The sequence below is a fragment of the Alternaria metachromatica genome (genome assembly GCF_023757995.1).
Source record: "Alternaria metachromatica strain BMP 0045 chromosome Unknown scaffold_2, whole genome shotgun sequence".
NCBI lineage: Eukaryota > Fungi > Ascomycota > Dothideomycetes > Pleosporales > Pleosporaceae > Alternaria > Alternaria metachromatica.
The window spans coordinates 1,037,581-1,062,216 of NW_026055493.1; the positions used below are offsets into that span (position 1 = coordinate 1,037,581).

The 24,636-nt window shown below is 51.8% G+C and overlaps 9 protein-coding genes across 9 annotated transcripts; 5 read left to right on the top strand and 4 right to left on the bottom strand.

Moving 5' to 3' along the window:
• Window positions 1–1,937: 1,937 nt before the first annotated feature.
• J4E83_001170 (uncharacterized protein) lies at window positions 1,938–2,777 on the bottom strand (the record flags this gene model as incomplete). Its single annotated transcript, XM_049328127.1, has 1 exon — window positions 1,938–2,777. One exon carries the CDS (start codon window positions 2,775–2,777, stop codon window positions 1,938–1,940), a length of 840 nt encoding a protein of 279 aa, XP_049192645.1.
• Window positions 2,778–5,751: 2,974 nt separating this feature from the next.
• On the top strand, window positions 5,752–8,013 carry J4E83_001171 (uncharacterized protein; the record flags this gene model as incomplete). Its single annotated transcript, XM_049328128.1, has 3 exons — window positions 5,752–5,806; window positions 5,927–7,474; window positions 7,538–8,013. 3 exons carry the CDS (start codon window positions 5,752–5,754, stop codon window positions 8,011–8,013), a joined length of 2,079 nt encoding a protein of 692 aa, XP_049192646.1.
• A 396-nt stretch (window positions 8,014–8,409) lies between these two features.
• J4E83_001172 (uncharacterized protein) lies at window positions 8,410–9,125 on the top strand (the record flags this gene model as incomplete). The annotated part of the gene is made up of 2 exons (XM_049328129.1): window positions 8,410–8,656; window positions 8,710–9,125. The coding sequence occupies 2 exons, from the start codon at window positions 8,410–8,412 to the stop codon at window positions 9,123–9,125; spliced, it is 663 nt and encodes a 220-aa protein (XP_049192647.1).
• Window positions 9,126–9,262: 137 nt separating this feature from the next.
• On the bottom strand, window positions 9,263–10,369 carry J4E83_001173 (uncharacterized protein; the record flags this gene model as incomplete). The annotated part of the gene is made up of 2 exons (XM_049328130.1): window positions 9,263–9,707; window positions 9,966–10,369. The coding sequence occupies 2 exons, from the start codon at window positions 10,367–10,369 to the stop codon at window positions 9,263–9,265; spliced, it is 849 nt and encodes a 282-aa protein (XP_049192648.1).
• A 396-nt stretch (window positions 10,370–10,765) lies between these two features.
• Window positions 10,766–11,431, top strand: J4E83_001174 (uncharacterized protein; the record flags this gene model as incomplete). Its single annotated transcript, XM_049328131.1, has 1 exon — window positions 10,766–11,431. The coding sequence occupies one exon, from the start codon at window positions 10,766–10,768 to the stop codon at window positions 11,429–11,431; it is 666 nt and encodes a 221-aa protein (XP_049192649.1).
• Window positions 11,432–15,302: 3,871 nt separating this feature from the next.
• On the bottom strand, window positions 15,303–16,977 carry J4E83_001175 (uncharacterized protein; the record flags this gene model as incomplete). The annotated part of the gene is made up of 4 exons (XM_049328132.1): window positions 15,303–15,511; window positions 15,669–16,246; window positions 16,299–16,750; window positions 16,801–16,977. The coding sequence occupies 4 exons, from the start codon at window positions 16,975–16,977 to the stop codon at window positions 15,303–15,305; spliced, it is 1,416 nt and encodes a 471-aa protein (XP_049192650.1).
• An 873-nt stretch (window positions 16,978–17,850) lies between these two features.
• On the top strand, window positions 17,851–18,952 carry J4E83_001176 (uncharacterized protein; the record flags this gene model as incomplete). The annotated part of the gene is made up of 3 exons (XM_049328133.1): window positions 17,851–18,159; window positions 18,490–18,640; window positions 18,693–18,952. 3 exons carry the CDS (start codon window positions 17,851–17,853, stop codon window positions 18,950–18,952), a joined length of 720 nt encoding a protein of 239 aa, XP_049192651.1.
• Window positions 18,953–20,654: 1,702 nt separating this feature from the next.
• On the bottom strand, window positions 20,655–21,440 carry J4E83_001177 (uncharacterized protein; the record flags this gene model as incomplete). Its single annotated transcript, XM_049328134.1, has 3 exons — window positions 20,655–20,845; window positions 20,893–21,055; window positions 21,108–21,440. The coding sequence occupies 3 exons, from the start codon at window positions 21,438–21,440 to the stop codon at window positions 20,655–20,657; spliced, it is 687 nt and encodes a 228-aa protein (XP_049192652.1).
• A 1,284-nt stretch (window positions 21,441–22,724) lies between these two features.
• Window positions 22,725–24,446, top strand: J4E83_001178 (uncharacterized protein; the record flags this gene model as incomplete). The annotated part of the gene is made up of 3 exons (XM_049328135.1): window positions 22,725–22,785; window positions 22,836–23,343; window positions 23,393–24,446. 3 exons carry the CDS (start codon window positions 22,725–22,727, stop codon window positions 24,444–24,446), a joined length of 1,623 nt encoding a protein of 540 aa, XP_049192653.1.
• Window positions 24,447–24,636: the final 190 nt, after the last annotated feature.

A 24,636-nucleotide genomic window follows, 5' to 3' on the forward strand; every position in this document is an offset into this window, starting at 1 on the left:
TAGATGTGTCTGACTGGCTGAGATGAGGACGCTGAGAGGGTCCGGGAAAAGGGGATGGTAGATGTGATTCACTGCCATGTCTTACTGTCTAACCCTCGTTTCTCTGCTTGCTGTGTGATTTGTGATGTCAACTGGTGAACATGAAAACATGATGCTAACATGAGATGCGCCTTCAGACCTCAGAATGCTTGGTGTACTGATGCCAAGAAGCGGTTTGGGAACGAGGTGAATTTGGTTCACATATTATCATTATGTTATGACACAGCTAACCGACCTCCATCCCACAAACCACCATTTCAAGCCGTCGCATCGTCACCAAAAGCTAGTTGCATCCTCCGTGCGTGCGCAGCTCTTCGCTTAGCCTGTGCTGACATGGGCTTCTTCGGAGCATCTCCGTCCTGACTCCCGTCGGAAGGCGCTGGAAGGTTTTCTGCCTGCACTGGAACAGACGGAACTGGAGGAGGTATCTCTACCTGAACTGGGACCGATGAGGTGGTGGGTGGTACCTCCACGCGCAAATCTTGTTTCGGTGTGGGAATTGGTTGCTCATGCAAAACGGGTGGTGAAAGTATGGCTTGTTGCGTATCCGTTATCGGTTGCGCCGCTTCCGTTGTGGAAGCCTGTCGCACTAAGTCTTCAGCCATCGTCTTGACGACTTTGTGGCTACGAAGTCGTTGCTGAAGGACGGAGAGTACGACGTCGTCATCGTCTAGCTCCGCTGGCGTCTCTGTTGCGCTGGCAAGGCGTTGCTGAAGGACGGAGAGCACGACGTCGTCATCGTCTCGCTCCTCTGGCGTCTCTGTTGGGCTGGCAACTATGGGTTGCGAAGTTTCCGGGGCGATGATCTGGGGCGGTGGTGGTGGTGGATAAGACGGTGCATTTATCGGAAGGGTAGTCGCCTCTTTCGTACCAGGTGTTGTTGCAGTTTCAGCGACCGTGGTAATTGTGGGTGACGGTGTAGCGCTAAAGGATCTGCTACTTGACGTCTGCGACAACCTTTTCGACATGCGCTGCGACGGCCGCTGGCTACTTGGGCGACGAACTGGCTCGTCGTCGGTGAAAGTGGTGACGTTTACAAGAGCACTGGGCGATCGCAAAGTGTGTATAGATGTTGCATAATGAGACATAGGCGACGGTGTACGCTCGGCAGAGACAAAGCTATTTCGTCGCAGGCTCGAGTCGTCCTTAGACACCGACGACGCATCCAAATCCCCCTTTTCATGTTGTGGTGGTTGCGCCAGGCCTTCGCTAGTTGTAGGAAGCTGGCGGGGCGATGGCTGAGCTGCAGTAGTCTTGGTCGCGTTTGAAACTCCGTCTGTCATCGCATTCGTCGTCGGTGTAGTTTCGGGGACTACAGGTAACATATGACCGGTTGTTGGGGTCGACGTCACCGAGATCGATGGAATAGAACCTATTGGACTGTTTGGCCATTCCCTACTCGGCAGCCTCTCACTCGCCGCACTAGGCATCACATAGTCAGCCAAATCATCGATAAGTGACGGCTGACTCTTGAGATGAGGAAGCTCCGATGGCAAAGACCTGTGCTTTTCACTATGCCTTTGGATGTCTATCGACGTTGCTCGATACCGTCTCGCTACCATGGGGACGCTGACCGTAGCTTGTGTGGACAGAGTGGAGTCAGTGCGCTCGATTGTTGTTGCATCGCCATTATTCGAGGAGGAAGGAACGACATCGATGGAGGCGCGAGGTCTTGGCTCCCGAAGGACGGATTGTCGGGAGTAGTCTGAGCGTGCTCGTGGTCGTCTGGACAGTGTCGAGCTTTCAGTACTGAATTCGCGGGATACCTGAGGGCTCAGGAAGCTCTGTGAGTTTTGCCTCTCCTCGATTTCCAAGTCAGCCGGCGTACTACCGGCCAGTTCTACGGGCACCGAATTGACACTACCGGCTAAAGGTTGTTAGTTGGACTGAAGTTTTGTCTATCGTGGATGATACTCACTTTCGATGTCGTCTTTTTCAGCTTCAGACGCCAGTGTAATATTTGATGCGGAGGCGTTCGCCTGATTTGTTCGGTACTTCTGCCTCGAATAAGGTCCACGTAGCGCGTCTTTCTCATCATGAGGTACCCAAGGTCGTACCGGAGCCTCGAAAATGGGTGTTTCTGCGATAGCACCAGGCTTCCCACAGAGTTCTGCCGTTTGCATGACGTAGATAGCACCAGTCAACTGAGCGTGGCACTGATCTAATAGCTGCTTCTTCTTCAGAAGTTTTTTCTGGTTTCTTAGACCCCACTCAAGCTTGAGCTTCGATGCAGCCGTGCCGTTATCTCCATCGTGGCCCCAGGCTTTGTCCATATCCATGCCAATTTCGTTAAGAGCACGCCGCACCTCGAGCAAAGAAGTCTCGATCCATCTCCGCTTATTTGGATAAGCATCCAGGAAATTCGAAACCGCAGATGAGATGAAAAGGCGCGTCGCCTCATCGATATCTTGTCGCACTTGTTGAATGATGCTCACGAAAGCGATGGTATCCGCAGAAGCCTTCTCGGTGGTGAGGACATAGTCCGCAAAGTAGTAAGTAGTCGGTATCGCTGGAAAGTCGCATGAGATGTCATCGGGCGTTTCCCTCGGAATAGCAATTGATGGCCGCCGGTCTTCAGAGTTCCTGGGCTCCTGCTTCGGCCGCCCGATCTTGCGTTGGAAGTACTTCAGCCTCGTTCCTTCGGTCTCCGTAGACGCTGGCGTGGGGAGGTCAGCCCGATGCAGTGTTTCCGGTAGGAATAAGCCAGCAGTGGGCAACATCGAAGTCAACGTTGGCATGAGCGTCCTTCGTATTACTTCAAGCTGATTGTACTATTGCTGTACAGAGTCTGGAAGTAGCTGGTAGCGCGCATGGGTTTAGCAATGGTAGCAGGCGACATGCGCCAGGTACACCAGGACAAACCCCGCAGATAATGACGCAGTACTCGCTCGAAATAGACACAGCCGGTGCGGATGTGCTGGTGTTCCAGTTTCGTGTGTCGGCCTGTCCGATGGAAGTATTTGCTAACAGCTACACATGGGATAGCTATCAGTCGATCACGGCACCGATGTAGCGGTAAAGTGTTGGTTGGGGGCGCAGAACAACAACTCAGCCGCGGGCACCGCACCGCAGAGTCATGAGCGTTGTCGTCTCACGCCGCACAGCATAATCATGCCAATGTGCATGGGACGTCTCGCCGGATTTGGTATAAATTACTTATAAGGTACTGGTCTTCGATCCAAACCTCGCTATTGGGCTACGCCGCAAGGATGCTGATTGCATGGACTACGCCCCAATGGGGGCCAAAACACATTCCATATTGGCCCCCATAAGATGCGGGTTCTGAAGAGGGAAGCGCAACCGAGATCAGGCTAGGACCTGGTCTAGCCGATTGGCCGTTTCGCGTAAGCCTTCGCATCTCGAGCGTGGTGAGTGACCCTCTTGATCGCAGGTGCAAGCGTCGTGGCGAATGGCCTTCTCCTGTTCGACAACGAAATGAAGATGTAAGCACCATCCTAAGCTTAAATTCATTCGATAGCATTATGGCCATCACTGTGACAGCGTGAGACCTAAAGGCCTCCGCAAGATGAAACTTCTTGAAGGTGGCACAGGTTCTACCTGTGAGCACAGTCGCACGCGAGGGTCTCCTTGCATGAGCCACCGACTCATGCATCCAACCGTCTCACCACAGCCTCGCTGAAAGGCCGCGGCGGACTGACTGGATTACCAGCCTCATCCGCTACTTGCACAAGAGCGGGGAAAATGCACAAGTCCCCTGAGGTGACACCTTGTTCCTCCTGCCATTCGAATTCCCATGCGCTAGGCTGGGAAAACAGCGTGAAAGCGAAAAGCGCAGCCCGCTTCAGCACTTCCTCAAGATTCCGCTTGCGCTCTCCATTGTTCATGCGAGAGTCCGCGTATGGCTGCAGAACGTTGTCTAATGTTGCAAGCGTTGCCTGTATACTTGCATGTCGACTGTCGGAAGGACCGAAGGGATTGCGAATGTAGCTAGCCTGCATCAACTCTGCAGTCATGACCCGCCAGCGCGCCATCAATGATGTTTGAGCTGTACAAAAGTCAGTACTTCTATACTAGGAGACGAAGGAACTCGTCCCGCATACCTTGATAGCCACGATCTCCAGTTGCGACAGCTTGGTAACATTGCGCGACTTCGGACGGCAAGAGGCTCTTTGAGGGATCTTTGGAGGGTTGAAGTTTCGAGACGATGACCCAGGCGATAATGAACCTTAGCGCAATCTCTCGGGTTGCAGCATTTCCAATCAATGTAGTGAGTGTTCCTACCGAGACTGGTAGACCTGGTCCTAGTGCGTGTAGGTCCTCATAATCGATGAGACCAGGGTTGACACGGCTGGTGTGGTAGTAACTCTGGACGTGATTCTTGATGGCATTGCTTATTTTCGAGACATCGCCAGAGATGGCTTTGTCTTCCAAAGGCTGAGGAAGTCCACCACCCAAAGCAGCTACAGATGATCGTTTTCCGGCTAACGGTATAGTGTTGGCGGAGAACCCTTTCTCCTGCGAAGCCAACGCATACGTATCTGGTTGAGGATAATGATTCTTTGGCTGTCTTTTTTTGCGCCAGCAGAACCACAGGATGATTCCAGCGAGCAATGCACCGGCAAAAAGGCAGCCGATTGCGATACCGGCGATGGCACCTGTGGAAAGCCCTGGGTCTTTACTTTGAGGTAAAACAGCGACACCTGGTGGTGAGGAAGCAGAGTTCGTTGGCCTGGTGCCAGTTGCCGGAGGGTTTGTTGGAGCAGGCGTCACTGGCAAACTTGTCGGAGCAGGTACGTCCGGGCTTGGAGATAGTGTAGATGTTGCGGTCTGAGCGGGGACTGATGGAGACCTTTGGAAAACAATGTCTGATCCCTTTGGGTCGAGCGAAATAAGAATTCCGTCGACCGTTGCGGTTGCACCGGCCCCTAAAGTTTGCGGGATCGGTGACTGGCCTGGTGGCAGACCCACGACTGAGGACCAGACAAAACCTTTCCCAGGAGGAAGAAGGACCTGTATTGTCGCGACTGGCGCCCCGTCCAATTGTAACGGGAGAGGATACGCTGTCGCGGCAGGAGCCTCAGGAGGGGTGGTGATGTTTACATGAATCCAGCTGGAGCTGGGCGTATGCTGATTTTGATCCGTCATTCCGAAGATGAGTTGTTGTGCTCCGTATGTAAGACCGCCCGCCTCTTGTCAGTTAAGCTTTCGCAGAGAAAACGGAGATTCTAGTACGAGAATGATGAAGAGATAGGTAGAAGAGGTCCCAGTCAGATCTCGGGTGATTGAGCAACTTGGGCGAAGTTAGCCTGTCATGTGGGAATCGTAGAGAGTTTTAGCGATTACCGGCTGTGCTGTACCACGGCCTATGTTGCAGCCACTAAAGAGGGGTGTCACCTCGTTTGGCGCTGGCAATAATGTTAGTCCTATCACAGTTCCTCCCAAATAATGCAAGCGAAACGGACTGAGGCCGAAAGGTAGATAGTTTAGCCAACCATTCGGTCTTATGCAGTCTCCCTGAAGTGCCTCGTTGCGGCCCCCAAGACGCACTCGGCATGCATAAAATGCGTATTTTTAGGCTCAAAATACTTGGGGGCCGAAATGGCGCGTGTTGTGATCGGTCGAAAAGATGCTGTGCCGCAAGGCTGAGACATAGGGGCCGCCTCAAGGCACCTGCATCGTCTCCGCATCTTATAGATACGTGATCAGGCGGGAAGGCAACAACAAAGACCGCGTCACCGACAACGAGACAAGATGGAGCGAAACGAGCGACCGCATATGATCGTTGGTGTAGACCTTGGGATGACGTGTAAGTTCTGGTGAGGCTGAGGAATGGCACGTGGGGAGGCGATTCCCAATTCGGATTAGTGTGCTGCGTCGGATCACGTGCTCCTTATCACACCAGTCCGCGGCTGATACATCTCTCCAGGTACCGGCGTGGCATATGTAAACCTCTCCATAGGCAGCGAAACTGTCCGCTGGGTGCAGAAGTGGCCTGGACGATTCCAGGCGAACGAGAACAAAGTCCCAACGGTGGTCGTATACCCAATTGGCTCCAAAGATCCGTCATCATGGGGCTTTCTTTCGGAGACCGCTGCAGAGACCGCGGCCGATGACAAGGAGTACAAGGAGTGGTTCAAGACATGCCTCGATCCAGAGAAGCTCCACCGAAAGCAGATAGAAGATCCAGAAGGCGCACCCGAAAATCTACAGGAGGTTGAGAAGTGGTATGGCGACTATCTGCGAAAGATGTACGAGTACCTGTCGTTCAAGCTTGGCGGAGAACTTTCTGGCATTGGCTGGGAAGAGGCTAGAATTGAGTTCATCTTCAGCGTGCCGACCACATGGGCTCCAATGCCAACAGTGGAGAACTTCAAACGGCTGGTGAAAGAGGCGGGCTATGGGACGCATCCGCACCACGAAGTGGCGATAGGTCTTACGGAAGCCGAAGCCGCTGCGGTACATGTGTCCACTGAAGCACCAGGCATTTTCCGCGAGAACGATGTCTTGCTAGTCTGTGACGCCGGAGGTGGGACAACCGATCTTAGCGTGCTGAAAGTCACTGGCACGGTCAACCAGGCTATCGATCTTCAGCAGATGGACGTTGTGTTTGGAGAGACCATCGGATCCGCTGCGATCGATTATGAGTTCGAGAGGCTGGTGATGCATCGGTTGACGCTCGCACACAGTACAAATCCTCTACCGGTCGACCCCGCGGATGCCGGATGGGAGATGATGAAAAGTCGAGACTTCCAAGCCGTGAAGTGTGAGTATGGCGCCCCAGACGACACACCGTTGTTCAGTATAGGAATTCCACGTGTTCCGCAAACGTACAGCAACTCTGATCCGGAAGTTCGAATTCGTAACGGCGAGATGACTTTTGAACGGCAAGATCTGCAGCGCCTCTTCGATAAGCAAATTGCGAAGTTGTTCAAGCTCATCGACACGCAGCTGCAATCGCTCTTTCAGAAGTTTCCGAGAGAGCATGTAGCACATCTTGTTCTCAGTGGTGGATTAGGCAATAGCGCATATGTGCAATCGCAGCTGCGAAAGTACTATGCGCGCACCTCTTTCCCGAACGCCGAGTCAATCTCCGTGAGCATAGCGCCTGACCCTCAACTCGCTGTGTGCAAGGGTCTCGTCAGCGATCGTATGCGAAAGATCTTGACATCACGATCGGTCCTCGGATGGCGTTGTTGTCGAGCGTCGTATGGCACTGTGTGCAAGATTGCGTATGACAAGAAGAACCCTGAGCATCAAGGAAAGGAGCTTGTTCGAGACCCACTGAACAACAAGCTATACATCACACAGTCGATAGCGTGGTTCGTCAAGAAGGGCGCGCCAGTAAGCGTGGACAAACCGATCGAGCACAACTTCATCAAGAAGGTCGACCCGGGCGATCCGAGAAGGGCATTTCCGACGACTGTCATCGAAAGTGACTTGGATGCGGCCATCTTGCCAGATCAAATGAACCAATGTATGTGTACAAAAGCTGGACCGCTCCACTCGTACCCGTGAACAGCTTTCTGACAGCTCGCAGACACGCGCATCCTTTGCGAGATAAATTCAGATCTCTCTGCAGCGGATGAGAAAAAGTTCCAAGAGAAGAACAAGCACTTCTGGTCGTTGCAGAAGCACTATCTGCGCATCGAGTACTCGGTACGCGTCTTGATCGGACCCGCAGACATCCGCTTCGAGCTGTGGTTTGACGACCAGAAGCTTAGTCGCGATGAGTCGATCAGAGTAGAGTGGATGCCTGCGCAGATGCCGCAAACGTCTCAGATCGCCGAGATGTCCGGGGCGGAGAGAGAGGCTGTTGAGATGTCCAACACGCCGCCCACGCCCATAGGCGCTGCGCCCCCAAGCGGCGCATTCAAGACTGATCCAAATGCGAAAGCCATAAAGACAGGTGGTTTCGCGGTCGTCAATAAGAGGGCTACTATTGAGATGGGCAAGAAGCCAAGAGGAGTGGGTGGGCTATTTGGGAAGAGCTCTTTCTTTGGACGCGCTGCGTAGGATGACGGCCTGGAGCTCTGGCCGCGATGGCGCGAAAATGACGCGGGACGCATCGACACGGAAGGCAGCTTCCGATAGCTTCGTAGCTGACAGCACCAATTAATACCTTCGACCTCCATCCTCCTCATCAAGTCCATGATACCAGGCTCTCTCGTTTGATTGGTCGCTATGTTGCAAACAGGTGAGGAGCCACTCAGCTCTGAGCCGGCCATCGCCCCGGTCACTTGCCTGTCTTGTGTTAACGTTGCACCCATTGCGCTTTCAGCCCGTCAGCCTCGTCAGCCTTGACTGCAGGCAACGAGGTCACCGTCTACTTATAAGTATGGCGCACAACAGATCTGATCATTGATCAACACTCCTCGGTCTTGTATCTTTCTGGTCATAACAACTAACATCATGCGCTACCTCCCGTTCCTTGGTAAGAGGCCTGTAATCACGGTTCTGCTCACAACTGACGTAATTGAAGCCACCGCATGCGGTCTGATCGCATCTATCGCAGCATTCGATATCTCGCCGCAAGAGGTACTAGACTCGAACACGCCCAAATTCTTGACTGGAGCAATCGATCCTTGCTCGTTGGCCGACTCTCCAAAAGCAAATGCGAGCGTTCAGCTTAGCAGTTGGTTAGAATGCGCTGTCAATGGTACGTACTAAGTATAATATGCTTAAGGCTTCATCATACTGATAGAAGAACAGGATTCTATCCATACCCCGCGAACACGAACTGGCCCAACGGCCATGCGAAATCATTCTCGAAAGACATCAAGTTCACCTTCAACGACACGCATTACGACTTCGATGGCTCGCGGCGACTCTATACAATCTTCAACGCGACACTGGGTATGGCCTTCGCGCCTTTCAAGCATGGCCCCATCAACACCCTTGGTGTGCCCAACATAAATGGCGATAAAGGTGGCTTCGTGTACATGATCGGGTGGGCTGGTGGTTTCCAGACCCGCGTCAAACGCGACTTGTACTTCACAAACGCAGCATTCGCGGTAGTCAAAGAGGAAGACGGAGAAAGGAAGATTGCTGAGTTTCGAGAGAGCGGCAACATTCCCAACACAGCACCACTGCCAGAGCCTGTCCAGTGGGAATGCTCCTTCGAGTAGCGCACTCAGCGGCACCCATTGACGGCTCCCAGCAAGGAAGTGCAGAAGCAACAAGTTTGCACATGGCATCTGGCAGAGCTGCTATATCCTTGATGACAACACGGCATTTTCGCACCTGCGAATCTTTCGCTATGCCCCTATCCGACATAACTCCTCCTCCCTTCCGCCATCTGTTTCTGCAAACCGTCCATCTTCTTGATTAATCGATTGAGAAACTCGTTCCTGTTCTCCTTTTCTGTGTCACCTCTGCTGTTGTTGATCCAGTCACAGATCCGTTCATCGTCTAGCAACTCGCTTTTCCGCTCCATGACCTCCAGGTTTGCCTCCATTTTCTCGGTGTGTGAGCGGATAAGATCAACACAGTCTTGCTGCTTTGTGACTGACTCGATGGCTGCAAATTCTTCGTCTAACTGCTTGAGCAAGTAAAGACTTGTCAATACGCGGTCGGCTCGATCCTCGAGGTCCATTAATATGGATGTCAGGTCTCTCAGTTGGCGGTCTTGAGGGTTATGGGCGTCGCTCATTGTGCTGACTTTTGCCACTGTGGTTTTGAACATGTTTCGCATATCTTTTCTTGCTGACCTGCTTTTGTACACTAGGGCGTGAAGGAAGAAGCTGGTTTAGACATCATGGGTGGATAATCACACATCCGAATATGTGAGTCGAGGGATATCATTGTAGGATGACAATCACGTTTATTCGTACTCTGTTTATTATTCCACGGCTAGCCCACTGACATTCCATACTGTCAGTTTCACATTGTCTCGAACTTGGTTTGCAGCTCAAACCTCGACACCTGGAGTGGAATGCGGCCTCTAGGGACACATCGACCAGTCGAACTCTTCCTCTTCGAACCCATACCTCACATCTGCCCTGACCTCTTTCACCTTTTCCTCGATCATCTCCAAACTCTCTTCTAAATCCTGCTTGTCTTCCTTGGCGATTTCCAATGCGCGATGCGGTAACTTCCCACCCACAACATAAGTGCCTGCGATATCCGTGATATCGATGCTGTTCACGAGGCTTCGATATTGCTCCACATCCTGCTCCAGCATCTCCAGTTCGGCTTTAATAGAGGCCATGGCACCCGCGCGGTCGGTAGCGAGGATGTCAGACTTTGCTTCGTGATGTAGGTGTGCGATTTTTGACCAGCGGTTTATGATCTTGTCGTAGTGTGAGGGAAGGATTTCCCAAAAGGTGGTAGAGAGAAGTGTTGCCCGAGGTGTTGGGTGTGACGTTGACATGACGGCGGTGATGAGTTTGCTGCCCTATTTCGGGTGGACGCGCAAGCCGTGGTTTTGTAGAAGCATGCATCGTCTCGGGACGACGGCGCCTCAACAGTAGATAAGACTTCACAACAACAACAGCGACGTGTTTGCTTTTTGTTGAAGGCGGTGTAAGCGAGACTTCTGTAAGGGACGGTGTCCATGCTTCTCTTCTTTGTCGGGTCATGTTGACGTTGGCCGTGACGCGCCTTGACTCAATGCCGGCTCGTCACGTCCTCATGGTCACAGCTTGGGTATGACTGTTTGCGCACAGGACAACATTACAGTCATAGCCCAATAGAAAACTTCTGGAGGATATTTACAACTCCTTCACATACTATCAAATACTCGGAGCTCTTCATCAACGTGGCACAGATGAACACCTATGACGCTTCTCTCACGCTCGCGCAAGTCAAGAAGGTCCTCAATGAACACGAAAACTACAAAGAGGAATTGACCACTGAGCTCGAGCAGATTGAGAAGAAGTTGAAGGAGGTCTCTGAATTAACGCTGACCCCAGGAGGCGAACTATATCCTAGCTGCAAGTTCGCCGTCAAAGTACAATGTCGATATACTACTAACAGGAGAATAGTTCGGAAAACAAATATTACTGCTGTTACTTTGGCTCTGGAAGAAAGCTTCACGGACGAGAGCTTTGGTCATTATATGAGAGAGCTGGCGCGCACCGACACGGGCCCATTCTGGACTATCTGCGAGATCCGCAAAGGGAAAACGAGTGGAAGTAACGAGAAGCTTCGCAAGAAGAAGCACAAGGAAATACACAAAACGTTCGATGCGATCCACACCGAAATCAAGCGGTTCCAAGAGTCCGTTTCCGGCTGGATCTTACAGCAAGATATAGAGACACTACTATACGGCTTGAAGTGCGACGAGGACGAAAAAGTGAAGCGTCACTATCAAATTCAGCTGCTAAAGGCTTGGAAAAGGAAAGAGAGCGCTATGGTGGTCATGAGTGGTCTGGAACAGATGTTTCAAAGAATGCGGAAGGCTGTTGGCTGTGAAGACGAAGACTCAAGTTGAATGTCTGGTGATTGATTTGACTGGAATCATTCAGCAGCTGATATTCAAGAATCGAAGAGTGTACATGTAACTAGTCTTTTGATATTCCATGGTGTCAGCAGACGAGGCGAGGCGAGCAATTGAAATGTTGATATAGCGCTGAAATGCATGTGAAGCATTCCTAGTCGCACTCTTCTACTGTCACATGCTTATTTAAGAACACTGCGTATGCCTCGATGGCGCGACTCAACATCTGAAACCTCATTATTTACTACAGAGCTGGTCATACGCATCTACCCCTAGGCATAATCATGAACTCGGAATATCAAACTGACAAACCGCGCAAAGAGGTTTCTTCGGAATTTGAAGATCTAGTCCACAAGATCAGTGAGCTGAAGGCAAAGATACTTGGCTGTTTCGAGGAAGTCGATTCGCTATGCCACCGCTTTGTGGAAGCTACGCCGTGTACAGCAGAAGAACGCGAGTCAGTTGAGCGAGTGCGGGAGATAGTAGCAGACATGGAAAGGCGGTATCAGGAGATTGATACTCATTACGGCTGGGTATTGGCGTCAGATCGCGAACTCAGGGACGAGGTACTTTGTTTGTACTTTGGAAAAGAGTTAGACGGCAAGGTTTGGTTGAAGAGATCTATCAGGATGCTTAAGAAGACCCGTCGTATACTAGAGATGAGCCAGCAGCGCGTCTTTTGATGGACAACGCCATACATCGCACGCGCATCACCTAATTCCGAAGCTCAACCTAGAAGTACTTTCCCGAAGTCATACCCAGCAAGCCCCAAAGCGCAACCACACCCTGATACGTCGCACGCATTCTAGCAGACCCTGGAGACCCTTCCTTCGCACATACCACACTGTCAATGATTGCCATCCATCCAATGCAAGCAAGTAGTGTGTCCATGGCTTCCAAATGGCCCCCGAGATAAATTCTCCAGATGGCCATACCAATAGTGGTAACGCGCGAACCTTCGATCTTGATCAGAGGCCACGCTGCCTTCGAGGTTGCGATGCTTTTGGAGAGACCGTATGTCAGGATAGCTTGTTTGGGCCCATGAGTAAAAGACATCAGCCCGCCGACTGTCCAGATGCTGGCGAGAAGGAGAGGCGGGACGTGCCTGGGTACGAAATGCTCGAGCATGATTGATAGCGATGTCAGAAGCTGGCAGGCGAGCCGATATGTGGACAAGACGTTTTTTAAATAGGGTAGGATTCTCTCGATTTCTCTGATATAGCGCGTTCGTGTAAAGGCATATAGGCAATTCAAATGTAGTGTGAGTGCGACGCTCGAGTCGAAAGTGACAGAAACAAGTTCGTTACAGTGGCTTGGTGGGAGGAACGGGGCGCCTGAAGCTTGTGATGTGTCTAGCGCAGGGTGTAACTGTGCTGTTAAATATAGACAACCAGAGTGTAAGTACAAGGAAAAGCCGACAGCGAGCCAGTAGAGAAATCAGCCTCCACTCGCGATGTATCGAGGTCGATAAAGATATTGTCATAGTGCTGTGACCCAAGCGGTGCTGCTTTCCCGGGTCCTTAAGGCTCTCGTTTTCTAGCAGCGATGCCTAATTGGAGGAGACAGGAGCGAGCGCCGATAGAGCACCATCTTCTAGCCCGACACCGCTACGGCGATATGCCATAGCCGTCGTCATGATCCCCTGCGATTGCTGCTCAAGGTTGGCATTGTTGTCTTTCCAATGCGGCAAATCCATGGTATCTCTAAATGCTGATTCCCGCCCCACAGCGTTCGGTTCAGACTCCTTGTCTTCGGAGCAGGCAGGCGTAAAATATGTTGAAGGCGGGACAAGTATGGATTTTGCCAAGATCCAGCAGCTGACTACGAAATGATAGTTCGCGACTCGGAATTCTCCAATTAAGCTGGATTGGGAAGGTTGCCATGCCAATTGGAAATGCATCTGTACATGGCTGATACCATACGACGCTTCCTGCAAGTCTTGTAACGCCTGGAGGTGAGCTTCTTCCTCGATGAGAGTCATTGCACCAGAGCGTAGCTGAAGTCGTGTTGAAAGACGTAGAAGGTGAACCGCGTCATTATCTGTGACATGGCGAATGAGTTTTCGTTGAGTATCGTTCAGCGTGATGTTCACAGAGTCTTCGAATAGACCCACAAAGTCTATAAATGAGCCCGGAGAGTCTCCTACGTTATCCAAGGAGCCTGCGAAAGAGTCGGTAGACGCTGTATCTCTATTCGGTTCATAAAACCCGGTAATGCCGAACACAGTAATATTGCGCGCCTTCTCGATCGACAAGATGCTGGACATGTGCAATGTCGATCCGTGAAACGGGGTCGTGTATTCATTGCCGTCACCAACACTGAACTCTGCCGCTTGATAGAAGAAGTGAAGCGCCTCTTCTTGAATCTGAGGATGAATGATCACCCATGCTGGAAGGGTCTGGATCTGTTCACAAAGTTCATCGCAGTCTAGATACCGCGCGTTGACAGCGCCAGCGAGGCAAAAGTCGTCCTGATAGTAGATATGCGTTCCTTGCCAAGCGTACTCATAGATCTGATCGCGTAGTTCCCTCGGTAGCATCAAGATCAGGTTGGAACAGTCTTTCAATTGATTCTTTCGAGAGATGTCTTCATCGTGGCGATCCCGTGCGGATACATGGCTGTTGCGCGGTCGTGTCCTTTGGCTGCGAAGCCAGTTAAGTGTGTATACTGATGCCTTAGGTATCGTTCGTGGCGTGCACCTGCGTAACTTCTCCAGTAGCCGATAGGGTAGCGATGTGAGATGATGCCGCGCATGGGGCTGCAGCGATTCTGGTGGACCTCGAGCCGCCATAGCTTTGCAATATGCGTTCGAAGGGTTATGTTTGCAGTATTCTAAATGGAAGTATTCCCAGCATATTAGCCACACTTACGATAACTTACTCTGAGTGCAGCCAGGAGAAATCTGGACCTTTGCCGAAGAGCGAGGGCAAGATTGCGCGGCGCTCGCGATCCACAGCTCTACCCATGGAACGTTGAGGGGTGCAAGCAACCATGCCACCAATCGATCTCAGCCCGTTGTAATGGAATTGGTACATTGATGTATGCAGTGCACAAGACCGTCATCGTCCATCTCGAAGGCCGATCTTGCTGCCGATGGACTGAAGTCCGCGGCGTCCGATAACTTTCGACGCGTTGTTGTCGCACGCTGACGAAAGGGTGCGATGAGAGAATAAATTGGTGCAATGATTGTGTCAAAGCTGGGGATGGATATCTCGCGTGAACGCGTAAACGCCTGTGGCGTCATGACCGTGTTCTAGCGCGTAAGATGACGTCACTGGCCAACAAAGAGGTTTGCAAAGACCAGCTCCATTCCGTTCCAGAAAGCGCACCGGCATGAAGACCCATTCCGAATTACATATAAAGACCCGACCCTGATACCGGCTTTTACATTCCCAAAGAATACCCTAGCAGGCACTCACCCTGCAAGCTCGCAGGCTTCACTCGTCGATCACTCCGCAGTCAGATCCGAAGGTGTCGCAACACTCCGGATGCTCAGGGGTGCATGCTGTAGTGCGTGTATACAACGAAGCTCTTCCGCACTCGGTCACGATTTTACCAGAACTCGAGAAGCCTTCGTCTTTCACACCTGCCCATCATGTCAGCGCAAGTCGACGCTCAGTTCGGCTTTCCAGACTTACAGTCAGAAGATTCTAGGAAGGGCGCGAATGCGGCCCTGCAGTCAAATGGGCAGTCGGAAACCCCGTCCGGTATCTGGCTCCATCGGAGGCTGAAGACAAATCCAGTTATGTCGTCGTATGACCAGTGCCATTCTTTGTCGAGCCGGTTATCAAACTTGTCACATGCAGTGTCAATCCAGCTGGGTAACAATTAGCAGTTTGTACTGGGCTGGACTTTGTGAGTCGGCTTACCCTTCAAAGCTGGATCTGGGGTCAAAGGTCTGTGAAGAACCCGGATTCGGGGGACCTAACGTCCCTTCATCAAACCTTTGCAGATTGCTCTTGCATTCAGCTTCAAGCACAGGCTCTTCGGCTCGCTTGATGAGCTCTTCGAGCCATGCGTATTGCGCATCCATGTATCCTTTCGGCACCTCGTACACGTAGGGATATTCGACAACTTCGCATCTGCATCCGAAATTCTTGGGCTGCGTGCACTACTGTCAGCGAAGCGACCACGTGGGTTATGTTACATACCGTGCGACATATGGGCGTCGAAGGGGTACTTGAACTGACCATCCAATTCAGACGTTCAGTGACCTCGTCTTGGCCCTTACAGTCATCGAGTGTGCATATGAGATCTTTAGCACATGTTAGGTCCTCCTCCTTTAGATCAGTGATTATATCACTCTTGCTGACGAATATGTCGAGGAGAGTCTGACCAACGAGCATAGCCGCATGTGCAGCGATGGCGAGACTTAGCGCACTTCTAGCGAGGACGGAGGGGTCCCAATTCAGGTCAGGCTGAGGGGCTGGCGCGGTTGCAGTGAAGACCTGGCGATATAGCCGAACGATAACTACGGATTCGCCGATGGAGATATCAGGAATCGGAAACCCAATGGCTTGACCAACAGCTGGTTCAATCGGAATATTCGCCTGAGCCAAAGCCATTAGGTTGTCTGGGCCGGTATCCGCAAGGTCCATAGCATGGCGTAAAATACGTTCGATGCACTCCTCAGTAGTATCAGCGCGCTTCAGGTCCTGGCCCTGACAGATCTGCTGGGTCTCTTGGAGGCCGGTCATCCCCAAGAAGTCCTGGATGCGTCCGGCCGTTCCTTCGGGAATATGATACACAATATCTCCGGCTTCGTGTCCGTCACTGGCTGTAGTGAGCGTTTCGATGCTGATAAGACTCCTAGAGAAACTATCAGTATTTTGCAGACCATGATCAGATATTGGTTGCTTACGTCGGCGTAGTCGTCGCGGGGGGTCGAATTGTTAAAGTAGCTGCGATAGCGCTGGCATCGGCGGCCGTCACGATGGCAATTTCTTGAGCACCGGCCATCGATTGAATCTGCCGGAGATCCTCTGGGGGGAGCTTTATCGCTTTGCCCAGGTCTTGGTTGTACTCGTAGGCTATTGTGGACAACACCCATCCTGCCAGAAGCCAGAGAACCCAAGGTGCAACGGGAATGAAGCGTTTGACGTGAGTAGATACCCCAGTCTTCTGTATCACACCGTTGATTGCGTCGCGACATTCTTCAGCTGGTTTATTGTTGCAGCTTTCGGCGCGAACAGTCTTCATCTGTTCGTGTATCTCCGGACCGAACGCGACAGTGATCCCGTCAGCTGGGAAAGTGTCGTAGACCCCGGTAGGATACACCTGGACTTCGGATCCCGATGGCTCCGGGCCAGCGGCCTGTGTGTAGAGTTTAGCATCGTTCAAAAGGAAAGCGAATCGATACATACCGTGCTTGGAAAGTACGCATCCTCGGGGCCCAATGTGAACGTTGGAAGAGCAGAGCTGTCTTCTCTACGCGAAGGAGGCTTTAACGTTGGATACGGTAGTCCAGTAAATGTTCCCAAGACTCGAGCTGAAGCGATTCGGAAAGTGAGGGATAGCGCGAGCAAGTTGAGGAAAGACATTGCGACTGTGGAGAAATAGTTTGATTACTGGTCATTTCTTGCAAATGGTGGAGCTTATGTATGGAGATCTCACGGTTTCAGCGCCATATCTAGCAACCAAATATTCCGGTCGAGACACCATGTCGATTTCTCATCGCCCCAAGCGGCATCGCGATGTCCGGAGAGGCACAGCAAAGACAGACCCCGTCTGCGAACATTCCCCTTGAGGCAAAGCTATTGGTACTCGCACCCGAAGAAGAAGGGTCTCGAATTAAAAGGTGGCCGAGAACCAGGCGGCGACTATGGACACATTTCGAGTTGGGGAAGTCGACATGAAACACCATTGACCAGGCACGCGAAAGTTGGGAAGCCTCGCTAATGCTCGATATGTGGCGGAGTGCAGAAGTTGAGCGGCTGGGGCCGAGGAATGTATTCAACGTGTCGCGAGTTTGACGAGTTCTTGGGGCTGGGGGCTGGTTCTCCTGTATGATGCATCAAAAACTGTTGTTGTTCATCACGACTGGGAAGGAAGCGAACTGTGCCACGTGAAGCGCCCCCACGAATAGCAGCGTGGGTGCTTACTACCCGACGTGCGAAGCACACAACATGAGGGGCGGCCGTGAGGCTGCTTCATCGTGTCAAATAATTGAGAATAGAACGACATGCGATTTGGGGCGAGATGGCAGCGGCGCGGGTCTCGCTGCTGCATCGCTCCATGGCATGTCAAGGGTATTGCCAGAACAATGTGCGTATTTAAGCAGCTTGTACAAAGGCTTCGTCGCAGATAATATATTCCTATTCCACGTTCTAAACAACCAATCTGATTGCCCAACAAACTTGATGATGTTCAACATCCGATTACACCTCTCGTTCTTTTTAGCGTTCCACGCTATCATGTCGTCTTTTGTTCAAGCATACAAAATCGACCAGTCCTGTGATGCCAAAGGTGTTACGGTGGACGTCCGTAACGCGATGACTTCGGCTTTCGAGATGGTATCCGCAGCATACGAGACTCTGACGCAACCTCCCCTGAGCTCTGATGCGCAGGACCTGGTTGGATTCCTATTCGCAAGGGAAGGAGCAAATCCCGCTCAGCTTCTCCAGCAAGGCAAGCTAGAGAAGACCATCAAATTGTTGAGAAACATTCGGACATACATGTCAACAGAGGTGACGGGCGACGCAACTGTCAGCGCTTCGGATGTGGTAAGAGAACCCGGAATGTTTTGCTTGGCTTATGCTGATATATCATCTTCCAGATCATCTTCTGTCACTACGATCGCTGGGTACAACTTGAAGGGCACAAGGACCTCTGGGAAGATACCAGTACGCGTGATAGTTGGTAATGTTATAGCCATAGACTGACCGAGCATAGCAAACGGATACAAACTGAAATTCAACGAGCAACAATGCAGAGGTTCGATACTCGATAACATTGCTTTAGCAGTGTCAGCCAACCCTCCGGCGAAGCAGATTGAACAAGAAATAGCGAACACAGGGGTGTTTAAAACGACAACCGTTAGACGGCCAGCACAGATTCAGCTCTGCTCATGGTTCGTGGACTGGATCAAACAAAAGGAGTACAAAACCGCCGACGACGTCCAAAAGCGAACAAAGATTGGTAGAAAGATGATCGATAGGGCAGCATCGAACCGCATGACCTTTGGCTTAGGCCTGAACCAAATTGGTACGTTGTGCTCTGAGAACTCCAGGACGCAGACTAATCACAACAATCCTAGATGCCTACTCCTTGTTGGACAAAGTTCTTTTGCATGAGATGACACATGCTCGCGGTGCTTTCCAAGAATGGACCAAAAAAGGTGTGGTCGAAGGCATCAAAGACGTACTTACACCCAATATCATCCTCAGGCCATTCAACTGGGCAGCGTACGGTTGGGAGGGTGTGGGAAAGCTTGCGCGTAAAGGCGGCGAGCTTAATACCCCCGGTGGACCAGACAATAATGCTGATACAATAGCTCTCTTCGGAAGCGGTACGTGAGCCGATTCCCATGCAACGACTGACTGCTGATCGATTTATAGCTTGCAAACTGATGAGAGACCCGCAAAACCCCCGCAAGGTCGACAGCAAAGGCCGTATTGTTCCGGTGACTTGATCGAGAGGATGGTGGCTCAGCTTGGAACTGTATGCGATGGATACGGTTGGGCGAAGAGGAGAGACATTTCCCGTGTGATCGCATGTCATGAAACTCGGATTTGGGCGATTCATGACGAGAAGGTCTTCCAGTCATATTGTTTCGAGTGGCGCAATATGGTGAATGGGATACTACCAAGTCTTTGTATCGTTGTGTGAGGTAGTTCCAGATTCAATTCCACGAGGAACTCTTGAGCCCTTATCAGCTTGCATGCGCCAAGAACAAATATCACGGGCTCTTGATCTATGACTAGAGGATCGGAGTCATGGAGTTGATGTTTGTGCATGAACGTGATCTCGAACCTGACGACGCGTAGCTCAAGCAAGTAACCGAGTATGTGACAACCTCTCTCCCATTCATAATAGTTCTCTCCAGGCAATCGAAGCCCGTTGTTTTGTGTGATCATCAAACCGTACTTCGGAGTCAGGAAAGTCGTGGATATATGTAGCTTACGGAGCATATTCCAATCGGCCGGGGTTACGAGCGTACGGAAACTGGATGTTCCTGTCATGCCTCTGAAACTAAAGTAGTTGGCTTTGTACAGGACCTCCACCGCCTCACAGTAGCTATGGGTTCTAGTAAGTAGCTGAGAAGTGATTTGAGCGGCTGCCACTTACATCAGACGGCAAGTAAGAAGTAGCGATAGAAGATCACCGTTGGTGTAGTATGCGTCACGAACGTGCTGGAATTCGCCCTCATTCCATAAGCCGAAACATGCATGTTGCCATACCAAGCTTTCGCTCTGTGGGGTCTCGCAACGCCAATGACCTAGCTTTGCAGGCCGACCCCCAATTGGGGTGACGTGTAAAACGTGCAGCAGACGCTGCGGGTCGGCGAGGACCTCTTCGTAGATGAGCAGTCGCACTTCGGCCGACAGCTTCCCGAAAAGCACACACTGCTTCTGATCGAGGGGCTCACCCCTCGGTAATTCAAGTCGCGGGATGAATTTGGATGCTGGGCATTGATTGATTGTCGTCGTCGGTTCGGGCTTTTTCCGCTGCCATTTTCGGAGCAATGCACGCATGGCGGCGTAGGTGGCGATGAAGAGGTGTCGCGACACAGCTCAAAATATCTTGAGAGGATCCTGCGCAGTCGCGAAGGATCTGGCCGCAGATTGTAGGAGCTCAAAAGGTCTTGTCTGGGTCGTTGGGCTTTTTACTGTGCCTAGGTGGCTCAGGGACGAGATTGCGGCACAGCAATGCAGCGTGCGAAGACCGAGGACCGGCGCTTACATGCACATGCGTGCGGTATTAAGGCGGTAATCATAGCGTGGAATAGATTGTCGCGTCGGTGCGATGTGAACAAGATCCCGTGTTGATGTACACGGGTGCGCTGATAAGTTCCAGTGATGTCAGGGGAGGGAGGCTCCAAGACGCGTGCCGTCGAATGTAGACTAGTTCATTTTCCCGGACGCGTAGACCCCGGGGGCCCACCATCGTCGCGTTTCTCCCTTCGCCCCCTTCCGATAACCTGCACGCACGCGACGCCAATACAAAGACCCCACGAGAACGATTTCGCAGTGCAATGGTTGCTTGATCGTTGTCACAACTACTTCATGTCGGCCATCCATGGGTGCTTCAAAAGTTCAGTTGCCGATTTCCTGTCTTCGGGCCGCCATCTGAGCATCGAGCGTATGAAATCGAGAAACAATTCTTTTTCCTCCCCTTCAAGCTCAGAGACTCTTTCCTCGAGTGAGATCTTAGGGATAGTTACACTCCTGGAGCCACCCGTCCAGTGTCCTATTAAACTTAGCAGACTCCATGTCGGGACGATCTCAATGACTAACCTTGCTTGTCGAAGACCTTCTTTGTGATATGGTTGCTTTGCGTGTATTCAAGCGGAGGCATTCCAAGGTATGCAACCATTTCGGAAACATGATGTGTCCCTGATGGGTTGCCCTCGGTGTCACGGGCGTCGAACAGATGCTCATCTTCAAACAAGTCCCACACCTGATCAAGGGTAAGCCATTGCGGCTTCTTTATGATAGTGTTGAATACTTACCAACGTGGCGAGACTCCAAATGTCCACCTTGGAGCCCCACTCCATCTGGAAAATTATCTCTGGTGCACGGTATAGCTGAGGCTGAATCAAGCCGGAGTGGGAATCTCCTATCCGCGCTTCTCCAAAGTCACAGAGAACTGGTTGGCCATAAAGACCACTTGTAGGATGGGGAATCTTACGGGATCTGTAAATGGTGCGTGTGTCGTCAATCACTTTGGATGGTGACGGGTCCTCTGCTTCAGCTCTCTCGAAGTTCTCCAAGATAGCGTCATCATTTACAGTCAACATGATATTCCCAGGATTGATGTCTAACTTGTCAGGTGATTCAATCATGTTGCATCATCTTGCCGTACCTGCATGTACGACCTTAGCCTCGTCGTGTAAGAACGATAGTGCCTTCAGCACATTGGCTAGTGTGAGCTTTAAAACCGGAATGTCAAGCTTGTGTGCTGGGTTGTAATACTGGAGCTGTCGAATAGTCATGTGCATGGGTGGTTGAGCAAAGCACAAATGTTTGCCAGTCGGACCGTCGAGCTCAAATTCGCCATACAGTCCGCGGATGTATGCCTGGCCGCGATGCTGTGATTGTATAGAACTGACATGCTCGTAAAAAGCTAGCTCTCGATTGAGCTGTGTAGTCTTTTCGGTGTCTCGGGTACAGATCTTGACAGCGACGAAGTCAGCGGCGAAGCCAGCGTCTCGTTCTCTGTGCATGGATGATCAGACTTTGAAGGGTGGGGGTGAAGAACGCCAAAAATACCGAATGTCCCGGCACAGCCAGACTGTGGAGTATGCACCGTAACCGAGTTTTCCTATAATCTTAAAGCTAGAATCGAGAATCTCACCAGGTCGTGCTGGATAAAACTGATCATGGCTATAAAACGGAAGGCGCTCCTCCTCGAAGAGCTCGTTGGCATTCGCTTCCGTACTCTGGAAGCGCGAAATCCGGAAAATGTGGGAAGGAAATTTGAAGCGACTACATGCGCGTTGACCAAATCTCAGCATGGCGTAGATACACTATATCATTGGGGGAAGTTGGTGTGACGGTCTAAAGGCGGCATGTTGGCCGCACTGATGCCTAGCACGGGCAATGACGACTACCCGGTTTCCGCCCACACATTTCCACCACGACCGCCTCCCATCACGTCCGCCGCAACCTCGCTTGACTCATTACCGAAGACCCAGAAGGCGCCTCCGACAGTTCACGTTTAGCCTTAAAGCGGAGACCCCGTTTCAGCCTCCAGCCAAGCGCGGAGCGGAAACGCCAAGGCAGCCTCCCATCACAAGTATAGCCGCATCCCTTACAGACCAAGAGATAGGCCGTTGAGAAAACAGGCATCACCAAGGCTGCGCGAGGCACGCGTCACTTACTCGTTCGCACGTGCGAGCTTGTCTTTGCCTCAGCCCAGATGTCGGGCCTGCATCCGCGCTCGCCTTGGCTGGGCCGCCACATGTATCTCCAAGACATCAGGATGCGAGGTGCGAAACATGTGTTGACGCGGAGCTGATAAGCTCGCTGTGGACGTAGAATTGTTTAAAGATGCCGTGGACGTCGTGTAGGGCCTGGAATAGGCAATCGATCTTCGCATTTTTTACACATTCAGGATTGTTTTCAGTATGGCTGGTGACTCTTCGACTCCGGCGACAGAAGGCTTTTTGCAGTATCATGAGCCGAATAGTGAGTTCTTTACTTTCTTACATGGTCTTGCAATCACTGACCTTAAGTAGTCATCCAGATTCTCGTCCTCGTTTCGTTTTTCTTTTGGCTTTCCTTCGGCGAATGGCTTTCGAACCGGGTGTTCCGCGCTGGCCTTATAGGTCAAATCATAGTCGGTCTGATCTATGGCCTGCCTATTGGCGGTGATATGATACCGATCGCATGGCAGGAAGCCTTCATCGCCCTGGGGTATATTGGTCTTGTTCTTATCATCTTTGAGGGCGCCCTGGCCGTGCGGTTGGATCTGCTCAAAGCGAACTTTGGCCTCTCTGCTATTGCGGCGACCATCGGTGTCGTCGCTCCTATTGGCCTCACATACCTACTTCTATATGTCGGCTTTGGGTATGGAGCAATCGAAACGTTCATCGTTGGGGCTGCGCTCTCGGTCACATCCCTTGGGACGACATTCGTTGTGCTAGGCAAGAGCTCTAAAGAGATCAGCTTCGCGGACACCCGAGTTGGTACAGTACTAGTCAGCGCGGCTGTATTCGATGATGTATCTGGTCTAGTGATGGCGAGGTCAGACACAATGTTACCCAAAACAAAGAGTATCACTAACATCCCTCAGTGTAATCGGCCAACTGGGCGCCCTAGGAGGCGACGACTCCCCCAACCTGGGCTGGCTAATCGGACGCCCAACACTAGTATCCGGCCTCCTCGCCATCCTCACTCCCGTACTAAACAAATGGGCAATCGCACCTCTATACCGGAAGTTCATTGAGCCGCGCCTCCCCAAGACACGCAAACGCCACGTCGTAAACGTCATCATCATGATCTTCGTGCTATGTGCTTTCCTCAGCATTACAGGCTTCGGCGGTACCTCCGTCCTCTACGGGTCCTTCATGGCCGGCGCGTTCCTCACCTACCTCCCTTCCAAGCACCCGACAGGTCCCTTCCACCCGCCTTCGCGCGAAGACGCGGAGGAAGCAGAAGCGCGCTCTATTGCCGAAGCCACCGAGTACGATGATGCGGGCGAACCGTCCATCTGTCCTACATTCATGCATACGTTCGAGAAGTACTTCCTCGACGCTGTTAAGTACCTCTTACAACCTCTCTTCTTCGCATCGATTGGCTTCGCCATCCCCTTTATCGATCTTTGGACTGCAGAAGCGTTCTGGAAGGGCTTTGTCTACACGTTGCTCATGCTTGTCTCTAAAGTCATCGTCGGCCTCGTCATACCTTTCGTTACCATCTTCCGCAGACCGCCGGGTATGTCGATCCGCAAATGCTTCACCACCACTATCTGGCCCGCGATGCTCCTCGGTTCCGCTATGGTAGCGCGTGGTGAGATCGGTCTGCTCGTCGTACAGATCGGCCTCAACAACACTCCGTACCTGTCCAAGGAAGCCTTCATCACCGCCGTGTGGGCCATTGTGCTCAACACCATCTTCGGACCCGTAACCGTGGGGCTGATCATCAAGTACAAGGCACGTGCCATTGCGGATGGCGTATGGGGTCTCGAGAAGACGGAGCCGAATGGCAGTGGCTGGGACGATGGAGTCTCGAGGGCGCCGACCATCGTCCCGGAGACGATGAGTGTGAAGGAAAGGAGTAAGAGTGTTGCGGTGTCGCAGCATAGTAGGATGGTGTCTGATCCGGTGACGGTACCGATCTCGCCTTGACGGCGTTGCATGTACTTTAGCTTTGTTAACGAATTTATGACATTTCTTACTTACAGATCCTGTCCCGTTGTGAGTGATACAAGGTGGGCTGCAATCAGGTATCATCATGTGCAAAGTCGCAGAGTCGCAAAGCCGCATGTGAATTTAGGTGTCACGTAGATGCTGCAGCCACACTTCCTCGGCAAGAACT